This window comes from Saxophila tyrrhenica, assembly GCF_035928015.1.
Source record: "Saxophila tyrrhenica strain CCFEE 5935 chromosome Unknown scaffold_12, whole genome shotgun sequence".
In the NCBI taxonomy this organism is placed as follows: Eukaryota; Fungi; Ascomycota; class Dothideomycetes; order Mycosphaerellales; family Extremaceae; genus Saxophila; species Saxophila tyrrhenica.
In genome coordinates this window covers 605,425-629,648 of record NW_027041744.1, presented here as the reverse complement: position 1 = coordinate 629,648, position 24,224 = coordinate 605,425, and the positions used below count along the sequence as shown (strand labels likewise).

At 54.0% G+C, this 24,224-nt stretch overlaps 12 protein-coding genes across 12 annotated transcripts; 6 read left to right on the top strand and 6 right to left on the bottom strand.

The window, feature by feature from the left end:
• Window positions 1-393: 393 nt before the first annotated feature.
• LTR77_007824 (uncharacterized protein) lies at window positions 394-1,971 on the top strand (the record flags this gene model as incomplete). Its single annotated transcript, XM_064805060.1, has 2 exons — window positions 394-1,697; window positions 1,872-1,971. The coding sequence occupies 2 exons, from the start codon at window positions 394-396 to the stop codon at window positions 1,969-1,971; spliced, it is 1,404 nt and encodes a 467-aa protein (XP_064656902.1).
• Window positions 1,972-2,177: 206 nt separating this feature from the next.
• LTR77_007823 (uncharacterized protein) lies at window positions 2,178-6,044 on the bottom strand (the record flags this gene model as incomplete). Its single annotated transcript, XM_064805059.1, has 6 exons — window positions 2,178-2,668; window positions 2,722-3,006; window positions 3,053-3,179; window positions 3,233-3,566; window positions 3,619-5,700; window positions 5,833-6,044. The coding sequence occupies 6 exons, from the start codon at window positions 6,042-6,044 to the stop codon at window positions 2,178-2,180; spliced, it is 3,531 nt and encodes a 1,176-aa protein (XP_064656901.1).
• Window positions 6,045-6,370: 326 nt separating this feature from the next.
• Window positions 6,371-7,132, top strand: LTR77_007822 (uncharacterized protein; the record flags this gene model as incomplete). The annotated part of the gene is made up of 2 exons (XM_064805058.1): window positions 6,371-6,961; window positions 7,013-7,132. 2 exons carry the CDS (start codon window positions 6,371-6,373, stop codon window positions 7,130-7,132), a joined length of 711 nt encoding a protein of 236 aa, XP_064656900.1.
• A 320-nt stretch (window positions 7,133-7,452) lies between these two features.
• On the bottom strand, window positions 7,453-9,930 carry LTR77_007821 (uncharacterized protein; the record flags this gene model as incomplete). Its single annotated transcript, XM_064805057.1, has 7 exons — window positions 7,453-7,643; window positions 7,697-7,717; window positions 7,771-7,970; window positions 8,020-8,719; window positions 8,787-9,129; window positions 9,198-9,323; window positions 9,376-9,930. The coding sequence occupies 7 exons, from the start codon at window positions 9,928-9,930 to the stop codon at window positions 7,453-7,455; spliced, it is 2,136 nt and encodes a 711-aa protein (XP_064656899.1).
• Window positions 9,931-11,495: 1,565 nt separating this feature from the next.
• Window positions 11,496-12,501, top strand: LTR77_007820 (uncharacterized protein; the record flags this gene model as incomplete). Its single annotated transcript, XM_064805056.1, has 2 exons — window positions 11,496-11,990; window positions 12,061-12,501. The coding sequence occupies 2 exons, from the start codon at window positions 11,496-11,498 to the stop codon at window positions 12,499-12,501; spliced, it is 936 nt and encodes a 311-aa protein (XP_064656898.1).
• Window positions 12,502-12,565: 64 nt separating this feature from the next.
• On the bottom strand, window positions 12,566-13,564 carry LTR77_007819 (uncharacterized protein; the record flags this gene model as incomplete). Its single annotated transcript, XM_064805055.1, has 1 exon — window positions 12,566-13,564. One exon carries the CDS (start codon window positions 13,562-13,564, stop codon window positions 12,566-12,568), a length of 999 nt encoding a protein of 332 aa, XP_064656897.1.
• Window positions 13,565-14,133: 569 nt separating this feature from the next.
• MCD4 (Glycosyl phosphatidyl inositol anchor synthesis) lies at window positions 14,134-17,373 on the bottom strand (the record flags this gene model as incomplete). The annotated part of the gene is made up of 5 exons (XM_064805054.1): window positions 14,134-14,399; window positions 14,453-15,034; window positions 15,087-15,195; window positions 15,248-17,142; window positions 17,205-17,373. The coding sequence occupies 5 exons, from the start codon at window positions 17,371-17,373 to the stop codon at window positions 14,134-14,136; spliced, it is 3,021 nt and encodes a 1,006-aa protein (XP_064656896.1).
• A 309-nt stretch (window positions 17,374-17,682) lies between these two features.
• Window positions 17,683-18,393, top strand: LTR77_007817 (uncharacterized protein; the record flags this gene model as incomplete). Its single annotated transcript, XM_064805053.1, has 1 exon — window positions 17,683-18,393. The coding sequence occupies one exon, from the start codon at window positions 17,683-17,685 to the stop codon at window positions 18,391-18,393; it is 711 nt and encodes a 236-aa protein (XP_064656895.1).
• Window positions 18,394-18,494: 101 nt separating this feature from the next.
• On the bottom strand, window positions 18,495-19,508 carry LTR77_007816 (uncharacterized protein; the record flags this gene model as incomplete). The annotated part of the gene is made up of 3 exons (XM_064805052.1): window positions 18,495-19,013; window positions 19,072-19,097; window positions 19,139-19,508. 3 exons carry the CDS (start codon window positions 19,506-19,508, stop codon window positions 18,495-18,497), a joined length of 915 nt encoding a protein of 304 aa, XP_064656894.1.
• A 30-nt stretch (window positions 19,509-19,538) lies between these two features.
• On the bottom strand, window positions 19,539-20,059 carry LTR77_007815 (uncharacterized protein; the record flags this gene model as incomplete). Its single annotated transcript, XM_064805051.1, has 2 exons — window positions 19,539-19,907; window positions 19,973-20,059. The coding sequence occupies 2 exons, from the start codon at window positions 20,057-20,059 to the stop codon at window positions 19,539-19,541; spliced, it is 456 nt and encodes a 151-aa protein (XP_064656893.1).
• A 623-nt stretch (window positions 20,060-20,682) lies between these two features.
• URA9 (Dihydroorotate dehydrogenase (quinone), mitochondrial) lies at window positions 20,683-22,464 on the top strand (the record flags this gene model as incomplete). Its single annotated transcript, XM_064805050.1, has 1 exon — window positions 20,683-22,464. One exon carries the CDS (start codon window positions 20,683-20,685, stop codon window positions 22,462-22,464), a length of 1,782 nt encoding a protein of 593 aa, XP_064656892.1.
• A 1,167-nt stretch (window positions 22,465-23,631) lies between these two features.
• Window positions 23,632-24,188, top strand: LTR77_007813 (uncharacterized protein; the record flags this gene model as incomplete). Its single annotated transcript, XM_064805049.1, has 2 exons — window positions 23,632-23,973; window positions 24,057-24,188. The coding sequence occupies 2 exons, from the start codon at window positions 23,632-23,634 to the stop codon at window positions 24,186-24,188; spliced, it is 474 nt and encodes a 157-aa protein (XP_064656891.1).
• Window positions 24,189-24,224: the final 36 nt, after the last annotated feature.

Genomic DNA, 24,224 nt, shown 5'->3' with positions numbered 1-24,224 from the left:
GATGACGGGACCTTGGATCGGCGCTTCGTGAGACAGGGCGACTCAGTGCTGGACCACAGGAATTTGGATTGTTCGACCACACGAAAGCTGTTTTGCAACAGGATGAGAGTGCATTATAGATAGGTTGGAGGGGTTCAAGACGAAGGGAAGGAGAGGACGGTATGAAGAGACCATCCAACGGTTCATTTAGCCGGACCTGCATCTCAACGGCCGTCTGCCGGCAACTGGAGGACTTCTTCGGCAACTGCCAACCGTACGAAGTCTTTGCATCAGTGAACAGTCTTCAACGTAACAGAACAACTCGGACTACGGATTCAAGAAGAGTGTTGGATCGTATCTCAAAGTTGTCCAAGACCATACCACACCATCAACACGAGGCCACAACTATTCAGCATGGCGTCTAAACCGACAATCGGCTTCGCTGGCCTGGGAGCCATGGGAGGTGGAATGGCCATTAATCTAGTAAAAAACGGATTCACCGTCTACGGATTCGACGTCTACCAGCCCTTAGTCGACAAGTTTGTCGAAGCCGGTGGCAAGCCAGCAAAAACTCCCAAGGAAGCAGCTTCCCAAGTCGACTTCTTCGTCTCGATGGTGGCCAACGGTGCACAGAACGCAGGCCTTCTATTCGAAGGCGACGACGCGGTCATACATGGACTGGGGAAAGGCAAGACGTTCATCCTCTGCTCGACCACACCGACGACGTTCCCGCATGAGATCAGACAGAGGCTGGATGAGGCTGGTCGATCGGACGTCAAATTCTTGGATTGTCCGGTTTCTGGCGGCACGATTCGAGCTGCGAATGGGACGTTATCGATCTTCTCATCCGGTCCTGACGCGGATCTGGATGCTGCCAAAGACGTGCTCGAGTGCATGTCTGGTAATCTCTACCGCATGGGAGGCATCAGCGACGGAACGAAGACGAAGACTATCCATCAGCTTCTGGCAGCAACTAATATTATTTCCGCATCCGAAGCCATGGGCCTCGCCGCCACTGTTGGACTCAACACGCAATCTGTTATGGAGCACGTTAACCAGTCAGACGCCGCGAGCTTCATGTTCGAAAACAGAGCACCACACATGATCAAAGACGACTGGTCTGCTTTATCCGCACTTGGCATCATTCTTAAGGACACAACCATCGTTACAGACGCCGCACGAGAAGCACAGTTCCCGGCTGCCCTAGCAAATACAGCTCACTACACCTACCTCCAAGGCGTCCACGCCGGCTTGCTCAAGGAAGACGACGCCAAGCTAGTCCAGCTCTACATCCCCAAATCCCAAGGCGACCTAGTATCCCAAATGTCCAAGGCGGACGTCAATATGTCCGCCTCCCACAAGGTGTCCCGCGACACCATCGTCGACCTCCTCTCCGGCATCCACCTCGCCGCCTCGATCGAAGGAATGGCTTTCTGCAAAGCCCTCGGTCAGGACAGGAAGATCATGTACGAGATCATCTCGAAAGCGGCGGGCTGGAATGCCATGTTTACGAAGTGTATGCCGGCTATGCTGGAGAAGGATAGCTGGAGTTTAGAGGACTGTACGGAGGCGGCGGAGGTTGGGAAGAAGCTGTCTGAGGCCGTGGAGAAGTGTCGGGTGATTCAGTTTCCGTGTCCGATGGCGAGTGCGGCGCTGGTGCAGTATGGGTTCGCTGCGTTGGCGGGGAAGACTATTGAGAATCAGGGGCGTGGTGGGAGGTGAGGTGTAAGCACTTATGCATTCTAGTATAGCTTCCCATAAAAGTTTCACTGATTCGTCGACGAAAATCTATTGTGTGTAGTTCAAGACCACGCGTGTATTTTGGTTTCAATCCTCGTTGTCTGCAAGTTCTCAGTCAGCGAGGAGGGTAAGGTAATAGATTTCTAACTTAGAAGGCTGCTGCTTGCACTGCTGGTGTTTATGGTGACCATGATCAAAGAATTCACCGTAGAGTTTGGGATGGCGGTGGAGGGCTTGGATTACACTGAATAGATACATCTACCAGCCTATGATACATTTGTAGTGGTTGTTTGGTCCACGTGCGCTATCAGACTTGCCTATCAGCACAAGGCGAGGTCGAAAGTCCTTCACTGCCACTGCAGACCATCACCGTCGAAGCAAGCAACGTCCATCCCATCCCTACACATCCGCATAATGCATCCCTTCACATCTACACAATGCATCCCTTCACATCTCGGCTACTCCTGCTGCTGCAGCTCCTCCGTAAGCTCGCTGTCCGCCATCGCCCAACCGGCTTGGTCGCCGTTGTCAACACACCCCTGCAGCCGACCCACCAATGTTGCGACACGCCCATTGTACACAAGCGCATTCCTGTGCTCGTCAACAAGGTTCGCCATCCGCTCGCTCATCAACTTAGTCAGATCGACATTATCACTCCCGCCTTCTGAGCGTTCCGAGAGGTCGAAGATCTGCTCGCCGTTCCTGTCTCTGATGATGCCGTCTTCTGCAAAGCTTGCCACCCACGGTATCATGTTGAGAGCCGATAGCCCACGAGGCTTGAACTCGCCGCCGCGACGTGGGGTGGCGACAAGACACCGACCTTTGGCATCTGTCCTCTGGACCACGTAGCCGTACAGCGGATGGCCTTCGTCCACCTCCAGCGCAATGTGCTTTGGGTCGTTTGGCAGGCCGACGTAGTCGGTCTTGACAACCTCGAAGCTGTAGTGCTCTAATAACCGTTAGCCTTTTGCTCGTAAGACACAGAATGAATGTTCTTTTTACCTGTCTCTGCTGGCGTCACACGTTTGATTTGCTGCCCCTGCCCCTGCTCCTGCTGCTGCTCCTCCTCCTGCTGCTCCTCCGAGAACTTGTCGAAGCCGGTGACGTGCTGTCGGGCGTCGATGTCCTGCTGGTAGAACGCCTCCTCGTCATCTTCAACCTGCTCGACATCAACGGCGCCTTCTGTCTTCCACAGAGTTGGCTTCTTGAGGTCGCGGGTGTTGTAGCCGGGTCTCGTCTTGATGGCCTCATACCACTCAGTCGACGGCTGAATCTTCAACAGTGTAGCTCCAGCGGATGGTGTTGGCCTTCCAGGACTCTACAATGATAGTACAGATGGTGAAGTCGAAATCCAGCTCCATGTTCTCTGGGAGCAGCTTCAGGCAGCCAGTAACCATTGGCGCCCCGGCAATGATGGGCTTGTCGAAAAGGTATTTGCCGTTCTTATCCATGTAGTACATCTGTAATTGCGTCAGCGTCATCAACAAAATTGAATGATAGTCATAGTACGTACACCACGGCCGACAGAGTCCTTGGTAAGCCATCGAAGGAAAGGCACCAGGCGAAAACCGAGCATGTGGCATTTTCCACCGGTCTTGAACCACCACACTGCGTAGAGGATGAACAACGTGGTCGGACTCTCCTTAGAGGAGTCGTGATGACGATTGCAGTCATCGCGAAGCATAGCATAGTATGCTTTGAATTCGCGCTCGATCCATGCCCAGTCTGCATCCAGCACGCGAAGATCGGTACGCCAGAACCAGGGCGAGTCGTCTTCGGAATTGCGAGGTAACTTCAGGCCGGCGGGATTGAACTTTCCAGACTTCTCCATGAAGTTGAGGTTCTTCCTGAGGATGTTGATCGTGCGGGCGTCCCAGCTGGATGCTCCAACAGACCCACGATTCTTCGTACCACGTGTCTTCCAGAGAGGGGCCCTTGGACGACGGAGCAACAACACCATCCCACACGCCCGATGACAGTTCCTTCTTTAGACGCATGAATTGCGCCATCTTGATGCCCATGCTCAGTCGAGCTGAACCATGAAAGGGAAGCTTGATATCGATCATGTATGCATTCTCAGAGAACGTCTCGAAGTCAAGCATCTTCTCCCGGATGGCTACGTCGTAGCCAACCGTAGCTGGTTTGCCTTCCACTTTGTCCTGCATGTTGAGCAGCTGTGGTATCCAGGGAATCCAAGCGGGGAGCGATGTCGAATGAGCGGCGTTGAAGAGCCATCTCGTAAGGACGAGATTGTCTCTGTGATGGAGCCATGTCTCGTCTCCAGTTGTCACCCACAATGTATAGGGCTTCTCGACGGACACGCGATCGGGGTGGAATCTTTGACGCCGGACACCGCTGCTGTTCGCTGACTTGTCGACTTGACCTACGATCAGTGCGTCTTCCACCAGTCCATCGTAAGCATCTTCGAAAGATCTCACGCCCTTCAAAGCCGGTGCGAGCTTCGCCAACAGTACTGTCGCATCGAGGCTCTTCTCTGCCTTGCATATCACTCTCAGACCTCTCATGACATCGTGCTCAACCCCGCGGGTACGAGTGTCGGTGTGCTCTCCACGTCTGTTAGCGCATGCAGGATGGAACTCGCGCCCGTCCAACCCGCGCAACATCTCTGAGCGCAAACCAAACTTGTCGCAATGTCCACAGCAAGCCTCATTGGTGGCCCGTTCCTCGTCGGTCTCGGCTGGGTTGTCAAGCGCAAGCTTGATCTGGTCGATGGTAATAGCTCCAATGTTGATCTCATCTGCGCGAATCGCCATGGCAAAAAGGGCTTGCTCATAGGTTTGACCGGCTGCGAGAGCGTCTAGAAAGCCCTGCAAAACGTAGGTGACATCGATTCTGTTGACTGAGCGGATGACAGCTCCCCGCTCCACAAGTGGGTTGGGCACATTCAAGAGGAGTTCCATGGCAGTCGTACCCCAGGGGATGAGGACATGCCGGTTTTTATCCAATCTGGGATTGCGAAGAGCTGCGCTGCTGTTCAGCTTGCCGTCAACTAGCAGCGGTTCGCGTAGCTTGGCTTTCCTCGTGCCGTCGTCGGTCAACGACTTGTAGTGTTCTTCAATGAAGCCCGCCAGTCGTCTCTTGATCTGGGCTACCGTCCCGACATAGCCGCTCGTACGATGTACGGCAGCTTGAACCACATGAATGGCAGCGCGCACTCTCGGATCTTGGGATTTCTCGTCGTCTGTCGTGCCTTTGGGGGTGAAGCCAGGGGGAGGCGGGGTGTCGTCGCTTACTGTTGCCATGTCGATCGCGGAAACTTTTGCGCTTGGAAGGAAACGTGTGCGCTCATCTTCATGAACGTACGTAAACAAGGCATTGCATTTGAATACCTTCCAGTCAGCGGTGGTATCAACCATGGGCCTCATCGGAGCGCCGTAAGGCTTGTTCCCGCTGTAGTTCTTGTCTGACACGTAGAACTCCTTGGGCAGGTTGTCCCGGTTGAGATCTGCCTTCCATGCAACAAGGGAAGTGCAGTCCACAAAGCGCCGGACGTCAGTAAGGAGGGCCCGGAAATTGTGGTGGTTGGGGTCCTTTGCCTTCCAGTTCTCAAGCTTCAAGGAGTACGGGAAGCGGTTCATGACGTCGCAGGTAATCTCGCCGAGCTTGACTGCATCGCTCTTGTTGTCGCATATCTTCTCCGTGATGGCGTTCATCTCCGGAATGGGATACTCACCTAACTCGTAAATCACCGTTCTCTTTCCCCGTTTTGTTTCGCGGCCTACAGCAGTTTGTGGCCTCTTGCCGTGCGGAATAAGGCGGTACAGTTCGACAACACCTCCTTCTGGGTTGTTCTCATCTTCGACGTCCAGTCTCCACGCTCGGATCATATCGCCGCTGGGATAGGTGATGGTGTAGAGCTCGACGTCGTCCTTGCGAAGCTTGAAGCGGCGGTCGGTGAGGGGAAGCGAGAGCACATGCTTGGCCTCGCCTTGCGGGAGGTAGACATAGTCTACACCTTTCCTATAAAACAGATGGGCAAAATGGTCAGCAGTGATCTCAGCTACGCGTAAGGCTGTGCGAAAGACTCAAGACGCTGTTTGTTGATTCAAACCACTGGCGTCTTAGATACTCATTTCGGCAATCAATGCTTACCTCGCTCGCATGCCTCCCTCCTCCACGGCCGACTGGTAGCGCTTAATATTCTCGCAGGCGTCGACGACTTCGAAGGGCACAGGGAGTGGATACTGAGTGGTGTTGTCGACGGAAACGGCGCTCGCGCCACCCTTGGTGGTGAGCGTAGAGGCGTCGTTAAGCTTCCTCTTCTGAGTTGGTGCCTTTGCCTGCACCGCACGCCGTTTTGCCATCTTGTTCGCCAGGCGGGCAGGTAGCGAAGAAGGCTCTTGCTGTTGCACTCTCGCTGGTCGTCGTCCGGAAGAAGCTGCCACGAGACAGGCGGGATCTCCGATGTTGGCAGGTGCCAAAAGATTTTTCTTGGGAAGTTTCACGTTCGCCCGCGTCGTGTGTCACGTTGCAGAAGCGTCGAGAAGGCAAACGGAGAGCTGCCTTGCCAAGCGTCGTGACACCCGCAGCGGAGCTAAATGATCGGAACAAACTTATCCTATGCACTTACTTCACACGCTTGCCAATTACAATACCACCTACCTTCGACCACCAGCAAGCTCTGCCCATCATGTCAGAACGCGATCTAGTCTTTGAGTCGTACGATCGCGGCTACAACGAAGCGCGAGCGCGCTTCGACGCAGATGACTTAGACAGCGCCGTCGCTCTCGCACAAAACATGCTGGATGATAGCTCTCTGCCTCGCTACCATCGCATCAAGCTCCTGCTCCTGATGTCCGCAGCCGTAGATGACTGGGAGGAAGTGGCCTCCATGCTCGACGACGCCCATCGGTTGTGGACCATGACGAGGATGTTCCATCGTGAAGGCGAAAACGAGGAGGCTGATACGCTACTCACCGACCTTCGCCAGTCGCTCGACTCTCTGATCGCGCAGCACGCCGCCGACCGACCGAAGGAAGACGAAGAGGAAGGCGAGTACGGGGAGGAGCAAGAGATTGAAGAGCCGATGGAGGAGGATGTTGAGGAGACTATAACCCAGGGACGCAGCGACGAAGGCGGAGATGTGGACATGAATGAGGTGAAGAAGGAGGAGAAGCTGTCGGGGGCTGGGGCGGAGGGCATCAGTATGTTGGAGGAGACTAGCAACGAGGGTGGTGATGTGAAGTCGAGCGAGGTCAAGCAGGAGACGAGCGTATCAAGCGTATGTGCGTCCGAGTCGAGATGTGGGGAAGGTGCGCTAACTCTGGAACAGGCACAGACACCATCACTCGGCACGATTACCGACCGCACGAAGCTTCCATTCCAGTCGCCAGTGATTCCAACGAAGTACGTGATCCCACAAATGCGCGACGACACGAGCAAAGGACGTTAAAGAAGGTGTAGAAAGTCGGAGAGAGGCGAGGTTTTCACCGCCGGCAGTGGCTTCCAGGGCGCACTAGGAATCGGAGAGAAGCAATTCCAGCTTGATAATGAAGAGCCGAGGTCTTATGAGTGGACGCATCAGAGCGTTCAGTATTCGGAAAACTGGCAAGAGGTCGCTGTGCCGGGTTCTCTTGGTGAGAGCGGAGGGATGGGCAGGAAGGTCGTTGCGGTTGGGGCTGGGTATCAAAGCACCTTGCTTGTGTGCCAGAATTTATGACGGTGTCTTTGAGCAATACCGAGACAATAAGTCAGAGTTCATGCTTCCGATTTTCAGCTATCCTCTAGCCCGCGAAATGGTTCCGTACTTCTGATCACATAGATCTCGCCGATAAGGACTGTGGTGCCAATCACCATTGCAGCGGCGATGATTCTAAGGTTGACTCTGCAAAACTCCAGACCCTGAACGTGAATGTACTTCCGCTGGAGGATATCGCGCCAGAGCATACCTGCAAGAGATGCGCCTGCGATGGTCAGTCACACAACGGAGAAGGATCGAAAATGAGACCGGACATACTGAATGCAGTCGAGAAAGCACCTACAAGAACAGTCAGCTTTGGCACTGGAGGTCGTGACTGGGTACGAACGAACCGTAATTGACACCAACTGCCATACTGTACACCGTACCCCAGAACTCTCGATTTGTTATGGGGTTGGCGTTGCCGTTCTGTACAGCATGCTTGTTGATATCAAGCCATGCCTGCACGACCCGACACAGCAGGATCGAGGTGCCGATGTTAGTCCCTGCAAAGTTACACATGATGACGCTCAAGAATGCCATTCCTCCGATGCTTACATATCGTTAGCATACCCACCATTGCAAGAGAAATCATAACTTACGCGCCTACCGTCCCCGTCTTCCTGACCCAATGATCCCACCCATACGCAAAAACGCTAACCCAGCCGCGAGAAGCAAGCCCCTGCACCAGAACAAACATGCAGAAGCCGAACGGTATCAGCGCAAATGGCAAGTGACTGCAGACCGCCATGAAGGACGGGAACGTTTCTTGCGACCATCGCAGTCGGTTTTGTAGGAGAGACACCAAAGTCATGCGTTTGTGATCTTCTTGTCGGCACTCTGAGATGTGGACGGCAGAGAAAGGGCCCTTTTCGCTTTCAGTCTCGGGGAGACGTTGGATTTGCTCGCTTTGCCGTGGGCTGGTGTCTATGCTGCTGTTTGGTGATATTGCAACTGCATAGTCGCTTCCGCTTGCATCGGCACTCGCTCTATGCTGTTCAGACCCGTCACCTGGAGACTGACTGAGCGTGACAGTTGGCAGTCGGTTCAGCTCCATGGAGTCCGGATCAGTCCCCAGACCAACAGCCAGACTTGCTCGTCTTTGCGCTCGTGCTTCTTCGAAAGCCTGTCGACCTTCGCGAGCGATCTCGCGGGTTTCGTGCCGGCCACGCCAGCCGGTTGCGATATCCCAGCAGAGCAGGATGAAAGCCGCTGGTGCGGTGACCCAGAAAACTGGATTAGTATGGCCATGGCTATTGTCGACGGCGTTCAGCACAAGGATGGTGATTAAAGTCACAGCCACTGCACATGGTAGAATTAGACCTGTGATTTTGGGACTGATGGGCAACAGAGATTACGAATGACTTACTGATAGCTGCGCCTACACCAGCACCTTTCTTGTCAAGAAAAGGATTCATGACCTCTTCTAGCGACACGCCCTGCCCTTGACCTTCTTGCTCCTCTTCTTCATCTTTGCCTCTGGCGAATGGAATATTGGGATTGACGGGTTGCTTGTCCCTCGCTTCTGCTGGAAGCTCATGGAGTTTGATGGATTGTGGGATCAGGCTCTCGTATGGAAATACCACGTAGAGCAGGAATGGTAGCATAAGCAAGGCTGTAGTGATGACTGGAACGATCATGTTCGCCGTGTAGACGATGAATTTGATGCCGAAAGCTCCGGCTATGACAAGGTTGGTGGGATTGGAAGACACCTACACAGGCATCACTGGTCGTCAGTCTTCCAGATAGATAGCAAGTCCTTTGACAGGGACTCACGTACAAGGATGGCTGATCCTATGTTAGCAACAGCGAACTGAGTGTGGATCCATGCTCGCGGGTGTTCAATGTTCTCCGAGACTCTCGTCATGTAGGCAAGGAACGCTGTCCCGGACAGAATGATAGGGTCCTGCAGCATGTCAGCGTGTGGAGCAATGGTCGATCAAGCACAGTGAACATACATTGCCGATGAAGCCCGCGAGTCCAAAGAAGAAGACGTAAAGATAGCAGAACAGGAGCTGGCCCTTCTCACCACCTTTTTGAAGAACCTTGAAGGCCAGGTATCGAATGAGCCCGCTCGCATCTATAGATATCGCAATGTACGCAAGTGTTATGAAGAACGCCATGATATCGATGGGAGATATACCGTCAGAGCCCACGGTGCCATCATGAACCTCTTCCCGGCCAATAGAGAGGGTAGCCAGGAGAAAGAGATCCGCGATCAACGGCGCAGTCACGAAGTTGATGGGAAACGAATAGCGGATGAAAAAGTCGGGCGATTTGACTGTGCCGTCTTCCTGCCATTCGATCGAGTCCGGCCTTGAAGGGGGAGGTATGATCCGAAGCCTAGCAAGAGTGCTCAAGGTAATATTACGGAGACTTCGAGGTATCCAGAACGGTATGGCAATCGGGAAGAGCACCAGCACGTTGGTGAGAACGAAGACAATCAGCGTCAGTATCGAGCGCCAGTCTTTGATGCGACTCGTGTCCAGGTCGCTGGAGGTTCCACTGGCCATTGTCCTGTCGTGTGATCCATTCGGGTTAAACTTCGAACAGTTTCGGGATCACAGAGATACAAAACTGGCTTATGCGGTAGCACGGTGGTAGCACGGTGGTAGCATGGGCAGTCGAGGATTGGGTGTCAGTGCTCGAAGTAGACAGCCCTGCCACGGTCCGGAGGAGGCGATGTTAGCCTGGTGGTTGCCGATTTCAGCGGGGATAAGAAGGGCAATCCTACGGCGGCATTGTGTGACTTGCTCAACGACGCGAGTTCAGTCCTCTCGACAGTCACGCCAAGCACATCAAGTGATGCGGAAGGTCATGAGATGGGATGGAATGGGGCTGAGCGTGCAGTTTGGGGGCGCAATCCGCGGGGGAAAGGGACGGCGACCCGAGTGGCGTGTCCTTCCTCTCACCGGCGATGGGCAGCAGGATGAATGAGGTCGTTGGCCCTCACATGATGTGCAAAGGCCGGCTTCTAGAGGCAGGAAGGCAGCGTGGTCCGCCTTGGTCGAGTCTCCCAAATGGCTTAGATGGCTGATTGATACTTCCTACTGCAACCCCCTCTTCTTGATCGCTACAGCTTACGATACTTCTACCAATAGCCTGATCTCGAGCAGGAACGTGGTTAGGAGTCTCTCATTGATGGTTGGCATGCCAGCACTTCTTCCACGAACATTGTTCAACCTCCTAGGTACTCGCGACGGGGCTACAGGTACCAATCAGACTGGAGAAGGGATACAAGTGGTCTGCGCTTGGCCAGTGAGTACAATGGTGTCTGAGCGCCTGATATTCTGCTGACTGTCTTGTTCTCAGGTATCGGGCCAATATGGTCCTGGATCGAGAGTACTGTACATCTACCTTACCTACCGACCTAGCCGAACGATTCTGATGAAAGACGTCGTACAGTTATTACGCTCTAGTAGCAGCTTGCATCTTCGCCCGAAAAGCAGAATGGCTTCGAAATCCGTGTCTGGCGGCCGCTCTACTGCTGCCAGCTGTTGCTGCTTTGCATGCTATTGTTTTGGCGGCATCAAATGTGCCAGGTCGGTCATCAAACAGCCCTTGGCAGTCAGAAGATTGGACTAACATCTTGTTCGTAGACGCTGTTGACATGGTAGGCCCGTCAGCCTTGATTTAAAGTCGACACCTCTTGGGTGAATACCGGCTCAAGGTGTAATCTCAGTCAATGGTCATGAGCTAATATGGTCATCTGCTGCAGGACATCTACGGAGCATTCCAAGTTTGTGCTATCGGTGTACTGGCCGCTCCTGTCACTGTCAGCCAATCTCAAACCTACTTCAACGACCCTGGCCGCAACACCATATTCGTGTGGTCGTCTTTGGTGTTTTCTGGCTTGGTCAGTTTGACCGTCCAATTTTACCGAAGTATACCATCGCATTGTGGCCGCAATCATCTAGGCGACCTAATATCTCCATCACCGAGCGACTTTCCCTACGGCCAGACCAAATGTGGCCTGACGTGCTCAGTTGCTGAAGGTCCATTCTCCTCGTTACGTGGGGGCTCTGCCAACGACATATATGTTATCCCAGCGCCTGATCGATTGAGCTTCAACACAGCAATGCTGCTATCGGCAGCGTGCTGCATACCAACCGTTCTACTGCTGGTGAACATGTGGATCAAGATCCTGGAGAACAATGCAAAGAAATTCCACGGCGGTGATGCCGTTCGTCTCGGTGAGATGAAGAAGGCTAACAAAGCTGTCTCTTTCATACGCAAGTATGTTGAGGTGCCTTTCTTTACAGCGGCTATCCTTGCAATCCTGGTCATCGGAGAATGGAATCTATTCAGCAAGCAAGTGAGGTACCAGACTGAGCCCGTGAAGAATATCGGCCAATGGGGACCCATCGTCGGCACTGGACTTGCTGTCATCGGCTCCCTCTACGTGCTGCTTGCGCAGGCCATGGTGAGGGAGCAGCTGGAGTCAGATCCACCTCCTAAAGGAGAAATTATTCGGCGCATCGCAAGGAGAATGATGAGGTTCAGCAACTGGATTGGAATACCGAAGCAGGATCGCTTCGACACTGGATCTGATTTTCGCGAAGTCAGGCAAAGGGTATGTTGTTGAAGGTCGGGCGTTAATCAGTCGCGTTACACGCCGCTAACAGTTCATCGTTTCGATGCAGTTCTATCCGACTGTACCGGGCGAAGAACATAGGGTAGGGCAAAACGCTATCGATCGTGTACAGTCAGGTTACGACCAACGTCCAGAATCAAGCAGCATTCACTCCGCAATGCGATCTCGGTCAAGATCTAGAGCTGGGAGTTCTAGAAGCGCAGTGCCCGGCACTGCGGCCGATGGAGAACCAAGCACACCAGTGGGACACGCAAGGAGATTGACGTTGGAGGTACCTTCGTCGTCGCAGGATCGCGATACCGCGCGAAGCCGGACGTACTCTGGCGGAAGCCAAAACAGCACAGCGAACCAGGATCCACCCATTATCAGGGTGACGACGATGGACCAGACGACTTCGCCGGAGATGACGCCTCTACAAGACGTCGATTCGTTGGACAACATTCCAAACTTGCCACAAGAGCCAGTGCCTACACTGCAAGAACGTGGGTGAAGCAAGCATTGAGAAGAGCCCAGGGTTTAAACGATCGCTATGGTGCTGAGCTAGCATCGCCCAACTACACCTTCAAAGTCGCAAGAGCTTCTTCAATGCTCTGCCTCATCGTCTTGTACTCGTCCTGGCCATACCATTTCTTCAACAGCTCGGCCCCACGCGCATTAGGCACCTTGCTGAGATCGTGGCCCTCGTTCTCTGGTGGCTGAGCAATGGTCTGAACACCCGGTCGAAGCTCATGCAGATCTTTGATCATCTCGGTGAATTGAAATGGACGTGCAAAGGCGAAGATGCGTTCGTTCTCCACTCCTGGATCCATCGCAGCAGCAATCACGTGAATCCTTGCGTCGTCGATCACATCAATGTGGTATTGGTTAGGAAACGGCGGAACGGACCCATTTAGCAACATCTCAACGCTGCTTCCCGTGGGACCACCGCTCGTCAAGATTCGGCCGACGTTAAAGTCCGGAAGGATCGAGTTGACGGTGAAGTGCGGCTTCTCGTCCTCGGCAAACTTCCACATCGCCTTCTCCATGGCAGCCTTGGATGCAGCGTACACTGCGAACGCACGCTCTTCGGTGTATGGTGGTGGAGCCCAGGCGGCATCTAAGGCCTCTTGGTTCCAGTCGTTCACTTCGACAGTGATGTCCTTGTTCGAGACTGGGAAGAGAACAGCGGCAGAAGACGACGTGAGAACGAAGCGCTTCACGCCGGCCTTCTTAGATGAACGGAGGATGTTTCGCACGCCCTCCTCCGTGGCGGTGACGACGACGTTCGGATCTGGGGAGAACGAGGTGTCTGTCGCCATGTGGATGATCGCATCGACCCCCTTGACTGCTTCGTCCCAGGCGCCTTCTTGCGAGACATCTGGTACGATGGCGCTGGCGAACTTGGGGTGATTGTTGAGGCTTGCTTCGAGTTTGGCGGCACTCTCCTTCGATCTGGAAGTGCCGCGGACACGAAATCCGGCTTCGAGAGCTTCGAAGACGGTGTTGGCGCCGATGAAGCCGGTGGCTCCTGTGACCAGAATGAGGCTTTCCTTGGGAAGAGCAGTGTTGGCCATTGTGATGACTGGAGGTGGTTGTGTTGTTGGTTAATTGAGGTGGTTGTGGGATTGGTTGACTGTATGTGTTGTGCAGCATGAGATGGGTGAAAGATAAAAAGAACGACTCCGGGTAGCAAGTCAGCAGACATTTATACCTCTGATCAGATGGTAGCAACTGCATTGTCAACCTCGCCCTCCTCGCAATTTACTAAGCTTGACGATGCTACCGTCAACGAGGTCCGATATCCGTGTCGATCGTCAGATGCCGCTTTACAGCCGGGAAATCGCTGAGTGATGCAGCACTCGAAGGATCAATAAGGCCCGACAATGATCATGAGTAAACAGTTTCCAGGTTATTCAGCAGCACCGATGTAGTAACGTCGTCCGTGCGACCGAGAGCACTTACACATCGGGCAAGCAAGTCCGTGTGGCTGCGTCGAACTCTTCGGAGGCGTGAGCTGAGTGACCTGAACGTCAGACGATCAGACGAGCCGCACGTCTCAAGCATCCACTTCATCCAGCCCATCTGCCAGAAGCTAAGTCTGTTGCAATGCGGTCCATAGAAGTACATGGTATCTTACAAACATCTACCGACTTTTCCCGTCCTTTGCGCCTTTCTTCCCACCACCTTTAGCAGCTCCATTCAGACTGCCGTTGCTCTGTACATTGAACGCCGACACATCCTCAAACTTGACACCGCGAACAAAGGTCCCACTCAATGCTTCCAGCGCCGCCACAAAAATGCAAAGCATGCTCGCAATGATGAACATGCTAATGCTTTCGCCAATATCAAGCCATGAGCCCTCGTCCCGGACTTCCCAGAAGAAGCGGAGGGTGAGGTAGTCTCCAATCCCTGCGAATCGATATTAGTCGAGGTCTCAAAGTCATGGTGAAGGGCCAACGTACCCATAACAACAGCGAATAAACTTCCACCACGCAATTTTAACCGATGCGTAAGGATACCCAGGTTCGCCGATACAAGCACAAACGGCGCAAAAATCTTCAGAATGAGAAGAGCACCCTGGCTAAAAGGGTCAAAGACCGGGATAAGGCGATAGACAGCGTCGAGTGAGAACGAAGAAATGGATGCGATGTTGCCAGTGCTGAAAAAGGCCGATTGCAGCAGGAACAGGAAGAAGAGGCAGATCCGAGCATCTGACAGGGTCAAGGATCGATAATCGCCCTTATCCAAGGCGCGTTCGCGAGTCTCGGCAGCAGATGCTGCAGCTTCCATAGGGTTGCTGAGCTCGGATGCAGGAGGCTTGCCATTCGCAGTAGGTGCCCCTGTAGTCGAAGCTTGGAAGATGCGGTTCTCCAGCCGTACCCACGATACGAGCGTCATCGCAATGGCAAAGTAGAACAGTCCTTCGTAGGAGATGGTGAGGATGATGAAGAGTGGTCCGAAGGCCAGGAAAATGATGACTAGGCGATGGATGTAGTGGCCGCGAGGATTGAGGGCGTGGAGGAAGGGGATGATCAGTGAGGTGACTGCTGATGATTAGTATAGCTGGCCAGACAGATAGACATCGGAGAAACGTACCGAGTGTGATCCAGCCAACAACCTGGCTTCCAAGAGGTAGGCCTTGCTTTGCTTGTAACGACGTCACACTTGACTTCGTCACAGCTATCGAGAGAGCGACAAGTCCGACCTAGTGCCGCAATCAGCGCCTATGCAACATATGCTACTACAGGAACGCTTACCTGGACTCCCACTAAAACCCGAGACAGGCCGTCAGCCTTGTCGGCGCCAAGTCCCTCTTTTGCTGGGGCCGCCTGAACCAGCAAGCTCTTTTCGAACATGATGTACAGAACACCGACGAGTAAGATCAGAGCACCCCCAAGCATGATCAAAGTCTCATCCTCAACTTTGTTTGCAGGAAGCAGCGTGAAGACGCTCATGGCCGTACAGCTCAAAGCCCATGTAAGACAGAGTGTCCAGTTCTCCCGGACGAAGGCTGTCCCGTAAAGTGCAGGCCAGGGTACGGCGAGCAGGTATGTGATGGTGTAGATCTCCCGGTGGTAGTAGCTTTGCACCATGATCTCGAGGATTGCGATATACGCCAAGACGTTGAGCAGAAGCTTGAAGGAATTCTGGGCGCCGATTTTATTGAACATTTTCCGCTTCCCTTCGGCAAGCGCATGCCTTCGTGCAAAGACCTCCTCCCAGAACATGACCGGGAAGATGGCGTATGCGTAGTAGGTCGGTGGTGACGACTGGATGAACAGGAAGCTGTACAAGGCGACAAGCACAGATGCGAATGCAACGATAGAGGCGGCTGATCGTGATGCCTCGATCTTGCCGTCAAGCATGTGTGCGTCGACGGCTGTCGTGAATGCAAATGTGATCCAGCCGACATAGCCAAGTGTGACAAGGGCTCTCAAGAAGAGCCAGTCGTAGGTCTGCAGATATCGGAGTCCTTGCAAGCCAAGCTTGATCAAGTTGTGCGCCATCACGATGGCTTCAATGTATTGGCCCTCCTCGATCAAACCTTCGATGAGTTCCATGCGGTGGTCGGTCGAGTGCTCGGCATCGGCGAAGCCAGAGTATGGCTTATATTGTACGACTGTGGCCATCTTCTGTTCTTCCTTCACCCGGTACATTTCCAGTATCTGCCTTGCGTTGACAAGCAATGCTTTCGCTTTCTCCTTGTCGCTGGTCTCGAGATACGGCAGAGGCAGCTCTCCCACAGAGTTGACAGGGAACCCAAGTCCTGCCAGATATGCCATCAAAGCTGCTACATCCGCCTGCGCTACATCGTGCCTCTGGACATGGTCGAGATGCCAGTCGCTGGAGAACTTGTCGTCGTGGCCTGGCGCAATGCCGTTCCGAACAGTGACTGGTTTCGCCACACCAGAGCCCCAGGCGATCAGTGGCGTTCGTGTGTTGTCCGGGTGGCCATCTCCGTGACTACCCCAATCACTCATGCCATGGTCGGCCGTGAAGACGAAGGCCGTCTCACCGTCGTTGTAGAAGTCCTCGATGACCTCCGTAATTTCTTGCACTCCCTTGTCGACAAGCTGGATGTTTTGCAAATACTCTTTCGAGTATGGTCGATACGCATGGCCTGTGGTGTCGAGACCAAGGAGGTGGAGAAAGAACACAATCTTTTCCTGCTTCAATCTGGCGTTTAACTCTGGATCCGTCTCGGCGTCTTTGAACAGCTGCTTGACCCGATCAAACACCCATATATCCAGCTCCGTAGCGTCCTTGCTGAAGTCCTCAAATTCATGCCCGTAGGTGGCATCGTCCACTCTGCCTGGTATAGCTCCAGTAGAGAACATGGGCAGGATATCAGGGCTCCCCCAAGACCACGTGTGGCTGCTTCTGTTGAAGACACTGTCGAAGTTGACTGGGTTCGTTTTCCAACCTGTCATGACCGCCGATACATCCTCGTACAGGCCTGCGATCAATGCTACATGGCCAGGTCTTGACTCGGTAGGTACGCGGGTATGAGAGACGCCGAATGTGCCGTGCTCAAGGACTCTCGATCGAAGGAATGGCGCCAATGGGGCTGGCTCTTTTGCGTCTGTATCTTCGGGAGATGCAGAGGGATCGGGGAAGTATTGGAACGCTTTGTCCGCGCGGAGACCGTCGCCTATATACGTTGTTAGATGGCATATGCTCTACCCACGTTGCCACTCTGTGCTCATATCGTACCGACATACAGCACCAATCTCTTCGCCGGCGCCTTCTCAACGTCCACCCTGAATGCCTCCATCCCGCTAACGATCGGACTGACGAAGTAGACATCAAAGATGGAGAAGCTGTAGATGATGTGGAACACAACCGCAATGGCCAGAAAGGCCAGGCGACCGATTCGCGCCATCTCGAATGCCTTGTACTTGCCTCTGCATTCGAGTCGCAGCAACAGGAGGTCGAGGGGCTGTTCCTGGAGAATGCGCGTTCCCCAGAAAACTGCCCGCCAGGGTTGTTCATTGGAGTCTCGCTTAATTGTCCGAAAGGAGATGCCAAAGTCCGCTTGACGACACTCCAATCACGTGCATACGCATTCACTCTCACGTCACGTCGATCAAGTCAACGACGACAGGATCAACAACCAAATTACAACTCCATCTACAATACTATATCACAGGAACAACAACACCCAAGGCCACAATACCAAACAAAATCCACAATGGCCCTCCGTACCCTCGGCCCCAAAGCCGCTGCCGCCCTCGACGAAGAATTAATGTCCTCCGGTGCCTTCTCAATCGACCAACTAATGGAACTCGCCGGCCTCGCAGTCTCCCAAGCAATGTACGCCCTCTCGCCACCCAGCAAAACACCCAACATCCTCGTCGCCTGCGGTCCCGGCAACAACGGTGGCGACGGACTAGTCGCAGCCCGCCACCTATTCCACTTCGGCTACAAACCGACCATTTATTTCCCGAAGCAGACGAAGAATGAGCTCTACGGCCGGTTAAGGACGCAGCTGGAGCAGTTGAAGGTGCCCTTCACGGACGATTTTGTTGGTGAGGCGAAGCGGACTGATTGGATCATCGATGCGATCTTTGGGTTCTCGTTTTCCGGCGAGGTGAGGGAGCCGTTTCCCGCGGTCATTAAGGCGTTGGCGGAGAGCAAGGTACCTGTTCTCGCGGTGGATGCGCCTTCAAGTTGGAACATCGACAGCGGACCTCCGGATGATGGGCCCGGGAAGGGGTATAACCCCGATGCGTTGATCTCGTTGACTGCACCGAAGCCGTTGGTGAAGTGGTTCAAGGGACGGCATTTTGTGGGCGGGAGGTTCGTTGGAAAGGAGATTGCGAACAAGTATGAGTTTGATGTGCCGCCGTACAAGGGCAGCGATCAGATTGTGGAGGTGGGGAGTCATGGGGAGAAATTGTAAGATAGGAGCGATGGTCGTATACTAGAAACATAACCTATCGATGTGTCTTCAATCAGAAAACATTCTCCGCATTCCGCACCGCCGCCTCAATCGCAAGCCGGCTACAGTGCATCTGGCGTCAGCCACTCTGCGATAGCCTCGTCACTGAACCTTTTGATATCCCTCCTGATCTCCGAGTTGTACTTTTTCGCGAGCATGACTGCTTCTTCCGCCTCTTCTTGACTCGCACTCGAAACGTCGACCTTGGCCCAGATCCCTCGATAGCCGACACTGCGGTCAATGCCTTGCCAGGCACGGAATTTAGTCAGATTCTGCTTGTATTCGGCCGCCAAGATCCTTCCTTGCTCAGGAGACGGTGACGAGCCGACGGCACCGAAGAAGTCATCAGCGCTGGCAGCAAGAACGGTCCCGTCGTCAGCGGTGGTAACGAAGGCAGAGCGGACGTCCTCGGGTGTCGCGCTGGTTCCGGCATTCCCGACAGTCTCGTGAAAGACGTACAATATCCAAGCACCGGAAGCCGTGGTACGGATGTACGGAGCGGTGTTCATGCTGGAGCTGAAGTAGTTTTTCCACCCAATGTAGCTGTCGGCTGGGATCGGCACGATGCGGTTATCCGTGGTCTACACGATGTTAGCATTTGTCAAGGGGCGGTGCCGATGTCCTAGCGTTCATACATACTGACAAGGCCTGAGTGACCGTCAAGCCTACATGCAGAAGGGTGAAAGAGTTAGCGGGCATCTTAGACATATGAAGGCTTCGCCCAGGACTGGTATCCATCGAAGGTCCTTGAATGGTGAGAGGTCGACTTTGTCGCAGAGAGCGAAGGCTTCAGTCAAAATGCTCTTCCGGTGGACCACAGGCACCATCGAAGGGTTTTCGTAGATCTTGGTTCGAAGCGCTGGGAGGAAGTCCGGGAGCTGCTCGGCATGCTGCACCCATGACGCTTCCGCAGGGTCGCTTCGCAACACCTCATCAGTTACGCGAGATAGAGACAACTCTCGCAAAGATGGCCATATTTCGGAGCTCACGATATCGCTGCTAGGCTCGTCGTACTCGCTCCTCCACTCGGCGTTCGGCCAGAGGCTCGAGACAGCGGCGAGCTGTACTTTCGGCATCCTATTGAGCCTGATGACTGCTTTCGGATACTAGTCGTCGTTGGCTTCTGGTCCACGACCGCGCAGTTGGTAAGCGGTAGCTCGAGCGTACGTCTTCGGTCCGAGCAGGGTGTGCTCCGGGAATATTAGCTCCTCGGGCCAGTTATCAGGGTCATCATCAAGGGCGTCATAATCAGGCTCAACTTCGCGTGCAGCATAGAAGAAAAATGCATGGCGCGTGTTGCCGGGAGTGGTAGTGTCCAGAATCGTGAAACCCTCGTTGTTGTCGGTCTGCTTGTATGTAGTTTTAATGCTCAGCAGGTGAATCATCGAATCGAGAAATCGGTGGACTTTTTCATCGGAGAGTGCAGTGCCGACTGCGAGGCAGGTTGTAATGAAGGGGAAGACAGCTTCCAAGGTCTGCGTACGCTCCAGTCAGCCACGTTGCGCGATTCAGGGGCTATTTGCCCGCCACGACTACCTACGTCGATGCTGAAAGCCATATGTGCATCTTGGAAAGGCTTGGTCGTGTAGTCGAGTTTCGGTCCAGACAACATCTGCTCCCAGTCCATCTTGCTTGCTCGAGCGAGCTCTCTGCGCAGGTCGGATTGATTTGCAGGCGCCCGAAAGATGGAAAGAAGGCGCAGGCACCGCTTGATGACTTCGAACCCCATCAGACTTTGGTGATGAACTGCTGCAAGAGTGCGGTATCTGCCATTGATGCGAGCACATACGAAAATTTGGTGGCGCTGACCCATGTTTGGGGGAAGAGATGCTGTCAGATGGAAATGGAAGTAGCATGAGAAGATGAGAGAGGAAGGAGAAAGGAAGTAGACAAGATGAAATGTATGTGTTCCTCCTGCAGATGTTCTGCATATGTTACACGACAAGGCGACAGGGGGGTGGACGCCTGCCGGTCGCCTTGAAGAATCCATTACCTTGGGGTGGAAGTCGCTGTGGGATATCACGTGGAATCTGGGTCGCCAGTATGAACATGTCGCCGTTGTTGATGTCTGCGCAGCGGACTCTCTTGGAGGTGAAGATTGCTGTATTGAGGGAGAAGGTGGAAGGGCGGGATGGGGTGGGGTGGGGGGGGGTGGGTTGTGGCTTGACGATCAACGCCGCCAACCTTGCCGTACCTGAACAACCTGAAATGTGACCGCTCTTCCAGCTTCGTGGACTTAGACTCGCAGCCATGCAAGGGACCAAGTCTCTTCTGGTCTCGTCCAGAGGACTTCTGAGGCCAGAGGGAGCCTTCAGCAGAGGTCAATGGCGCACCATCGAGCGCCAATGGCAGCGCCAGCTCTCACAACAACCAACGCCGCGAAGACCTACCCCCCCTAAGCGCACACCCTCCCCTCGGTATGCGTCCACCGCCGCCGCAGCACCGAGTAACAAGCTCCGAAATGCCATCTATGGGACTGGACTGGTCCTCCTGACAGCCTTCGGCTACCTCTACATCACCGACACACGCGCCAGCATCCATCAATGGTTCGTGGTTCCTACGTTGCGACTGCTGCATACCGATCCAGAAGAGGCACATCATGCGGGTATACGGTACATCAAGGCACTCTACGACTTCAACCTACATCCGCGGGAAAGAGGCAAGCAGGACACAGAACTTGGCGATCTCAAAGTGGAAGTGTTCGGCCATGTCCTCGACAATCCTCTGGGCACGTCTGCAGGCATAGACAAGGATGCACAAATACCGTCGCCATTGTTTGCGCTCGGCCCGGCGATTGTTGAAGTGGGTGGCGCGACACCTCATCCACAAGTTGGCAACCCCAAGCCCAGAGTGTTTCGGATACCATCTCAGAACGCGCTCATCAACCGGTATGGGCTGAACTCAGAGGGGGCCGAGTACATGGCCATGCAACTGCGGGAGCGAGTACGGCAGTATGCGTACGACAATGGTCTAGGCCTGGAGCCGGAGAGTGAGCGACAGGTTCTAGGTGGTGAGGCGGGTGTTCCGCCTGGTAGTCTTGCGCCAGGACGCCTTCTTGCAGTTCAAGTTGCCAAGAACAAGTCGACACCAGACAACGACATTGCTGCTATCGCCAACGACTACGTCTTTTGCGTAGACCACCTGGCGAAATACGCTGATATCTTGGTCGTCAATGTCTCATCACCCAATACACCTGGACTCCGAGATCTGCAGGCTACCGCACCTCTTACGACCATCCTATCTGCTGTCGTTGGTGCTGCGAAAAACTGCCCTGGACGGACAAAGCCAGCAGTCATGGTCAAGGTGTCTCCAGACGAAGACAGCGATGCACAAATCGAAGGCATCTGCTCCGCTGTGTGGGCCAGTGGTGTGGATGGTGTCATTGTTGGTAACACGACCAAGAAACGTCCGGACCCAGTTCCAGCGGGCTACGTTATGCCTGCGAAGGAGGAGAAGATCCTGACTGAAACTGGGGGCTACTCTGGTCCGCAAATGTTCAACCGGACGCTGAATCTGGTGCAGAAGTACCGGTACGGATTAGATCAGGGCCCGCCTGAAGAATCGTCGTCGGAGCCCATCAAAAGCGACTCGACCCCGCAGCCACCACCTCAGCTACCACCCGCAACAGCCTCCAGCGATCTCTCTGCCGATGCCAGCGCACAACGAGATGTCCAACGATTGAAGCCAATGACACTCGAGGCCGAAGCGGAAAGCCAGCAACCTCTGCTTAAGATACCTGAGCGACACTCGCCCAACTCATCAGTCGAAGCTACTACCGGCACGACCACTCCCATCCCTAGCTCAAAATCATCAAAGCCAGCGGCATCATCTTCGAGTCCCGAGCAGAAAGTCATCTTCGCTACCGGCGGCATCACGAATGGCGAGCAGTGTCTGCAGATCCTCAATGCAGGCGCTAGTGTGTGTCAGGTCTACACGGCCATGATGTATGGTGGGGTCGGCACGATTACGAGGATGAAGCAGGAGATGAGAGATGCGATGAAGAGTCCTGCCAGAGCTGAGAAGAATCCTTGAGCCCTGTGAATATCACCTACAGACTTGTATACAATATCTTACATACCCCACCCAGCAGGTGAGTGTAACACCGCGCTAAAAAACAAGACCAACCACCACCCCCATCCCTCCCATTTTCCTCAAACTACCTCCCTCTCCGGCCATTTCCCACCATTTACCCCGTACCTCCAAACAATATACCCAACCACCCCTGCCAAACTTCCCACTCCAGCACCACCCGCAACCCTCACCCACCTCCCTTTCCTCACCACCCGCTCCGCCTCACTCCTCAGCGCCACCGCCACCCCTGCAAGCGTCCCAACCCCACTCCAATCATCCACCTCCATCTGGCCTCGGTTCTCCAACAATCTCCAGCTCCGATCCTGCCATTCGATGTCCGTCTTTCCGACCATATAGAATGGGAGGCCCGGAATCATGAATAGAGTAGCAAAGAGTGCGCCGCGGCCGGTTGATAGGAGGAAAGCCGGGTTGCAACCGAGGGCTTTCCGGATGGTGCTGATGGTCAGGCCGACGAGGGCGCTGGTTTGGAACGAGCGGTTGAGGACGTGGAATGTTAAGTATGTGCGGGCGTAGGGTTGGTCTTCTGCATACGGGGGGTGAGGCATGAGGCGGGACATTGTTGGTTGAGGGCAGAGTTGGCGCTTTGTACTCCGCAGGCTTAATGACGATGCGTTTTTAGGGGATCTGTTGCTCGTGATAGTACCAGTGAGAGGCTTGTGGTGTAGTTGTCGTGCACGTTGTCGGCTATGTACCGTCTAATGATCGAGCAAGGAGAATAGATTGATGCAGGCAGTCACTTATCTATATATTATTTCGACTACGTAACGTACCAAGTCTCAATGCAATTGCACCTGCGGATGTCCGCAAGGCATGACTGTTGCGTGCGTGACCATAAAGAGGCTTCGAAGTGATTGGTGAGGTTGGTGGAGGTGGAGAGAGAGGTCGTGCTACGGCCGAAGAAGCACGCACTTCGGATCAACACAACCACCATCCATCTTGATAACCTAATAATTTTGATTCTTCACAGACGACGCTCATTCTTTCGGTAGATCAAGGACTTCGACAGATACTTGTAGTCTATCAACCACCCGGAGAACTTGAGGAACACGTTAGACACCGGATCACCAACGCCATTCCATCAACAACACCCGGAAGGCATCCATCAGAATGGCCGATAATGGATCTCACCGCATAGCCCAAATCATCCGCCTGAAACGCTCCTCACTCCAACAATACAAAGACATCCACGCTTCCGCCTGGCCAGCAGTGCTCAAGCAGATCAAAGACTGCAACATCAGCGACTACTCCATCTACCTGGACAAGACATCAATGACGCTCTTCGCTACGATGAAGTACACTGGATCCGACTTCGAGGGCGACATGGAGAAGATGAAAGCCAACCCCGAGGTGAGGCGGTGGTGGGAGATGACGGATGCGATGCAGGAGACGTTGGTGGAGGGAAGTACGGGGAGTATGGATCCGAAAGGATGGTGGAGGGGGCTGGAGGAGGTGTTTAGGCTTGAGTGACGGGGTTGGTGGATTCTTATCGCGACTGAAGCTCTAATAACTTCGTGGCCCTCTGTCTGTGCTAGGGACTGAACGACCAAGTCATCCTTGACTCCGGCATAACCTGCTCAGGGCGGGTAAGCAGGATGACAGCTCGACACGGGGAACGAGAAGAACTCCAGACGCTCGATTTGTGGACATGGTCCGATCAGTTTTGAGCTTTGCGTGAGTGTCTAATTTTCATCAATTCATCC